The 6346-nt window shown below is 50.2% G+C and overlaps 1 protein-coding gene across 3 annotated transcripts; it reads left to right on the plus strand.

Moving 5' to 3' along the window:
* Positions 1 to 448: 448 nt before the first annotated feature.
* LOC123447423 (phospholipase D beta 1-like) lies at positions 449 to 4180 on the plus strand. Of its 3 annotated transcripts, none has more exons than XM_045124019.1 (10): positions 449 to 1377; positions 1585 to 1701; positions 1794 to 1988; positions 2087 to 2335; positions 2416 to 2484; positions 2572 to 2719; positions 2985 to 3133; positions 3267 to 3437; positions 3574 to 3771; positions 3863 to 4180. In XM_045124019.1, exons 1-10 carry the CDS (start codon positions 472 to 474, stop codon positions 4154 to 4156), a joined length of 2496 nt encoding a protein of 831 aa, XP_044979954.1. In that variant the 5' UTR covers positions 449 to 471; the 3' UTR covers positions 4157 to 4180. The 3 variants fall into 3 exon arrangements, with proteins under 3 accessions (XP_044979954.1, XP_044979955.1, XP_044979956.1); XM_045124020.1 differs by having other exon boundaries at positions 548 to 1377; positions 3267 to 3457; positions 3585 to 3771; positions 3863 to 4156; XM_045124021.1 differs by lacking the exons at positions 3574 to 3771; positions 3863 to 4180 and having other exon boundaries at positions 548 to 1377; positions 2985 to 3101; positions 3267 to 3430.
* The last annotated feature ends 2166 nt before the right edge of the window (positions 4181 to 6346 follow it).

Here is a 6346-nt window from a genome sequence, read left to right on the forward strand (position 1 = left end):
TAAGTTTATTATATTTTGCGCTCAAACCGGAGACATTTACTTGGTAACACGATAATAATTGTGGATACTATTAATCAAACAATAAGATTAATCATCGGTATTAAACCGTTTATGTACTGGATATTTCTACGTGGCAATGTTTTTGGAGACAATAAGAAATCCATATGTGCAAATGTTTTAAGAATGTGAATTATGTTTCAAAAAAGAAAAAAAAAACTGCCTGCATTTCAGGGGAGGCAGCGATCCGCCACCAGTAGTCCAGTACCCAATCAACGAACACCGGGGAGAAGGAAAGAGAAGTAGGCACATACACGTCGTACGTACGTCCATGCAGGCGCAGACGCGCGCCCGGCGCATGCACGCGCGCGCAGCGACGATCATCGCGCGAGACCACCGATCAGGTTAGACGTGCGTAGGAATCGAGACAGCAGCGATCGGCTTGGGCGATCGATCGATCCAGGACCAGCAGCGATGTCGGACGACGAGGACAGCCGGACGACGGCGGCGCTGCTGGCGTCGACGTCGTCTAACCACCGGCCGGTGCTGCTCCACGGCAGCCTTGACATCTGGATCGACGAGGCCTGCAACCTCCCCAACAAGGACATCCTGTCCAACACCATGGGCGGCCTCCTCAAGAGCTGCACCTCCGACCCCGGCGCCGAGTCCACCAGCGACCCCTACGTCACCGTGCTGGTCGCCTCCGCCACCGTGGCGCGCACCTACGTGATCCAGGACGACGAGAACCCGCGGTGGAGGCAGCACTTCCTGGTGCCCGTCGCGCACGAGGCCGCCGCCGTCAGCTTCGTCATCAAGGACAGCGACGTGATCGGGGCCGAGCTCATCGGCGCCGTCGCCGTCCCCGCCGAGTCCCTCCTGGCCGGCGACCGCGTCGGCGGCGTGTACCCGGTGCTGGAGCCGTCCGGGAAGCCGTGCGCGCGGGGCGCCACGCTGCGGATGTCGGTGCAGTACGTGCCCGTGGCCAGGCTCACCATGTACAGCCACGGCGTGACGCCGGGCCCGGACTTCCCCGGCGTGCCCAACACCTACTTCCCGCTCCGGCGCGGCGGGCGGGTCACCCTGTACCAGGACGCGCACGTGCCCGGCGACGGGCAGTGCCTGCCGGAGATCCGGCTCGGGAACGGCGAGCTGTACCGGCACGGGCAGTGCTGGCACGACGTCTACGACGCCATGTCGCAGGCGACGAAGCTCATCTACATCACCGGCTGGTCGGTGTTCCACACGATCCACCTGGTGCGCGACGGCGACAACGCGCGGCCGCTGGGCGATCTGCTCAAGAAGAAGTCGCAGGAGGGCGTCCGGGTGCTGCTGCTCGTCTGGGACGACCCCACGTCCAGGAGCGTCCTTGGCATCCAGATGGTAATTAATATTTGTTCCTTTGTAATTAATGTATTGGTTAACTGAATCCAAATGTGAAGTTAATTTAAAATTCTGCAGAACTTATAGTTCATGTTCATGTCATTTATCTGAATTCTGCTCCAATTTTTCATCACCGGCTTTCATGATTTGAATGAACTGATAAGGATAATTTCTATGTGAATCATGACATGTCATTGTGATGTGTAGGAAGGTTACATGGGCACACGGGATGAGGAGACGCGTAGGTTTTTCAAGCATTCTTCGGTTCAGATACTGCTCTGCCCACGATCTGCCGGGAAAAGGCACAGCTGGGTGAAGCAACAGGTTGTATTTCATCCATCCGAGGAAATAAGCTTGCTTAGCAAATTAACATCTTTAGGGGCAATGAACTGATGATGGCAACCATTGGAAACCAGGAGACAGGAACTATTTTTACCCACCATCAGAAAACGGTGATCGTGGACGCTGATGCCGGCGACGGTAAGCGGAAGATAGTCGCCTTCGTCGGAGGCCTTGACCTATGTGGTGGGAGATATGACACTCCAGGGCACCATCTGTTTCACACTCTTAACACGGTGCACAAGGAGGATTACTACAACCCAAACTTCGCGGTGGGAACTCCTGAATATGTTCTGAACTTTGTTAGAGGTTTTCATGTAGTATCAATTCTACATTTGATAGCCAAATGCGCGGCTTTTTATCGATGCAGGTAACTGATGAGCGTGGCCCGAGAGAGCCGTGGCATGATTTGCATTCCAAGATCGATGGCCCGGCAGCTTTCGATGTCCTCAAGAACTTTGAGGAGCGTTGGTTAAAGTCATCCAAGCGCAGCGGGGCTAAGAAATTGTCGAAATCATGTAATGACACATTGCTCTGGATCGAAAGGATACCTGAGATTGCAGCTATTGACGATGATGTCTACTCCAATGACAATGACACGGAGAGGTGGGATATTCAGGTAAGATCTTCCATGGTGTTCCAGCGTTTCCAACCAAAGTCGTCTGTCGAAGTATTGAACAGTCTCATGTTGGAGTGCAGGTTTTCCGATCGATCGACTCCAACTCCGTCAAGGCTTTTCCAAAGGATCCCCGAGAAGCAACCATTAAGGTAACTGAAATACAGTTTTCACCTGACCATACAGCATACAGAGCTCCATTTGTTTTACCTGATAGACAACTTTTGCTTTCTTGACAGAATCTTGTTTGTGGGAAAAATGTACTGATCGACACGAGCATACACACAGCCTACGTTACTGCCATCCGAGCAGCCCAACACTTCATCTATATTGAAAACCAGTATTTCCTTGGCTCTTCATTTCAATGGGATTCACATAGAGATCTTGGTAAGCAAGGACTACTACAGTTTCTTTCATTCTTGTATTTTCTCAGTCCTCTGAATATATACGGAAAATTCTTTCACTAACATGGCATGCTAGGTTGTGTTGTTCAGTATTGACTTTGCTATATCTTTGTTCTTGATGAACTAGCGCACATCAGTAATTAATTTTCTCTAATACCTTAATTTCCCACATCATGCCAGCAACAAATATGCCCAGTACTTGAATTTCTGGCAGCCCGGGACTCTGAAACTCGTTTTATTTTTTGCAGGTGCGAACAATTTAATACCGATTGAGATAGCCCTGAAAATTGCTAACAAGATCTACGCAAACGAGAGGTTTTCGGCATACATCGTAATTCCGATGTGGCCTGAAGGCAGCCCAACCGGTTCTCCTACACAGAGAATTCTTTACTGGCAGGTTAGGTTCTTTATTTATCTCTCTCAATGTCTAGTATAAGAGCTTCTAATAACCTTCATTATACTCTGTAGAGTGCAAAGCATAGCTGCTTCTATTGGGGCATTGCAATTCATATGTGTCTTGGCCATTGCAGAAGAAAACAATGCAGATGATGTACGAGATAATCTACAAGGCGCTGAAAGACACGGGACTGAATGGTTCATATGACCCACAGGACTACCTGAATTTCTTCTGCCTCGGCAACCGGGAGGCGGTGGAGAATCCCAACGCTTTCGCCGACGCATTTTCACCCACCAATCCTCAGGTAAGTGAGAATCGAGGATTGCAGGCAGCTGAAATTCTGTGACAATGGCAGCAATGCTACCAGTACCAGGTGCCACTCTTTCTGAAAGATTATGCAGTCGCAGAACTCACTCACAGCTGTGTCTGTGGTGGTTCAGGACCAATCTAGGAAGAACCGGAGGTTCATGGTGTACGTGCACTCCAAGGGCATGATCGTGGACGACGAGTACGTGATCATCGGGTCGGCCAACATCAACCAGAGGTCCATGGAGGGCACGAGGGACACCGAGATCGCCATGGGCGCGTACCAGCCCCACTACACCTGGGCCAACATGCTCTCTGCTCCCCGCGGACAGGCAAACCATTAACCAACCAACCAACCAAATCCATTCCCTCGCTCACTCATCACCATAAATCTACGACTGACGAGTTGGAATGCTGCCGCAGATCTACGGGTACAGGATGTCGCTGTGGGCGGAGCACATCGGCGGCGTGGAGGCGAGCTTCGAGCGGCCGGACACGCTGGAGTGCGTGCAGCGGGTGCGGGGCATCGGGGAGACCAACTGGAAGCGGTTCGTGGCGGAGGAGGTGACCGAGATGCGGGGGCACCTGATCAGGTACCCCGTCGCCGTCGACTGGAATGGCAAGGTCGGGCCGCTGCCGGGGTGCGCCGCCTTCCCGGACGTCGGCGGCAACATCTGTGGCTCCTTCTCCGGCATCCAGGAGAACCTCACCATATGATATGTTCTACCAGTAGTGCATTAATTAGTGGTCCAGATGCAAAGAGAGAGAGAGAGAGAGAGAGAACTCATATGTAGTGTCCGGTAAAAAAAAGTGTTTTCGCATGGATTTCACAATGTTTTAACCCATGCTTGAGCAAAGTTTGCTGAACATGCTTACATGAAAAACACAGTGATGTTTTCGGCATGTTTGTTTTCCGGGTTTTGAAATACGCCATTTCAAACATGTCCCGCGGTTATTTCAACACATTTCCTTTGGACGTGTTAAGTTGACCCATAATATTATGCATCTTTCGCATGATTTATGTGAATGCTTGAGCATTTCACCAGATTTGTTTACATTTAGACATTGGTTATATAGCCGCTCATTTGAGTTTACACTAGTGGAAAACGGGCCTTTGGCCTGTACCCTTTAGTCCCGGCCTCAGGCCCGGCCATGTCGCCCCAAATCGCAATGCCGTCCACGAGGCTTTGGTCCCGGCCCGTAAGGAGCCTTTAGTCCCGGTTTGTGTCTTAAACCGGGACTAAAGGGCTACGTGGTGTGCAGCCCACATGTGCGTCACCTTTAGTCCCGGTTTGTGTCTCAAACCGGGACTAAAGTCCTCTGTCTATATATAGCACAGCCCCCCTCTCCCCTCTTTCTTGCATTTTTCTTGAATGGAAGAGTGTGGGTGTGTGCTAGCTCTCCATTTTTTTGATGCACTAGAGGTGTTTGTTGAAATGTGTGTTAGAGCGATGCCGCTTCAGTTCACCGAACACAACTACGATATGAGATGCCCGAGCCACGCTTAAACCTCTTCCTCTTTATTTCTACTTATTCTAAAAGGTTAGCAACTATATTTCCTGGTTTAGACCGTGCGGTATTAATTTTTAGGATCATGATTGTATTTGATATACTGTCGTATAACGCGGATGAGCCATCCATGGATGTACGGTGATCGACGCACAACCGCTTACAGAGAAGGCGTGCATTCTTTTCGAGATGCAGCCGATGCGAACAAGCATGGTGGTGGCTATATGTTTTGTCCATGTGTTGAATGTCGGAATGAGAAGGATTACACTTCCTCAAGAGTCATTCAGAGCCACCTGCTTCGGTCCGGTTTTATGTCGGGCTATAATGTTTGGACCAAGCACGGAGAAAGAGGGGTTATGATGAAAGACGACGATGAAGAAGAAGAGAACGATGATGACAACTACCGATCTATGTTCCCTGAGTATGCTGATACCGCAATGAAAGACAATGAAGAATAAGATCAGGATGAAGAACGGGAACCAGATGAGCCCGCTGATGATCTTGGCCGGGTCATTTCTGATGCACGGCGAGGTTGCGACACAGAAAAGGAGAGGTTGCAGTTCGAGCAGATGTTACAGGACCACAACAAATTGTTGTACCCAACTTGTGAAGATGGCCAGAAGAAGCTGGGTAGCACACTGGAATTGCTGAAGTGGAAGGTAGAGACCGGTGTGACTGACTCGTCATTCGAAAAGTTGCTGGTACTGATGAAGAAGATGCTTCCAAGAAAGAACGAATTGCCCGCCAGCACGTACGAAGCAAAGAAGCTTGTCTGCCCTCTAGGATTAGACGTGCAGAAGATACAAGCATGTCCTAATTACTGCATCCTCTATCGCGGTGAGAAGTACGAGAATATGGATAAATGCCCGGTATGCACTGCATTGCGGTATACGATCAGAAAAGATGACCCTGGTGATATTGAGGGCGAGCCACCCAGGAAGAGGGTTCCTGCCAAGGTGATGTGGTATGCTCCTATAATACCACGGTTGAAACGTCTGTTCAGAAATAAAGATCATGCGAAGTTGTTGCGATGGCTCATGGAAGATCGTATGAAAGACGATAAGTTGAGGCACACCGCTGATGGTCGGCAGTGGAGAAAAATCGAGAGAGAGTTCCCGAGATTTGCAGCTGACGCAAGGAACTTATGGTTAGGTCTGAGTACAGATGGCATGAATCCTTTTGGGGAGCAGAGTTGCAGTCACAGCACCTGGCCCGTTACTCTATGTATCTACAACCTTCCCCCTTGGTTGTGCATGAAGCGGAAGTTCATAATGATGCCAGTGCTTATCCAAGGTCCAAAGCAACCCGACAACGATATTGATGTGTACCTAAGGCCATTAGTTGATGAACTTTTATAGCTGTGGGCCGAACCAGGTGTATGTGTGTGGGACGAGCACA

The sequence above is a fragment of the Hordeum vulgare genome, chromosome 4H (assembly GCF_904849725.1).
Source record: "Hordeum vulgare subsp. vulgare chromosome 4H, MorexV3_pseudomolecules_assembly, whole genome shotgun sequence".
NCBI lineage: Eukaryota > Viridiplantae > Streptophyta > Magnoliopsida > Poales > Poaceae > Hordeum > Hordeum vulgare.

Bases quoted from the DNA above. Each gene is read 5' to 3' on its own strand.
- LOC123447423 (XM_045124019.1), top strand. From the start codon at position 472: ATGTCGGACGACGAGGACAGCCGGACGACGGCGGCGCTGCTGGCGTCG. The intron at 1,702-1,793 runs GTTGTATTTCAT...ATTGGAAACCAG, and splicing joins ACAGCTGGGTGAAGCAACAG to GAGACAGGAACTATTTTTAC. The intron at 2,720-2,984 runs GTAAGCAAGGAC...TATTTTTTGCAG, and splicing joins GGATTCACATAGAGATCTTG to GTGCGAACAATTTAATACCG.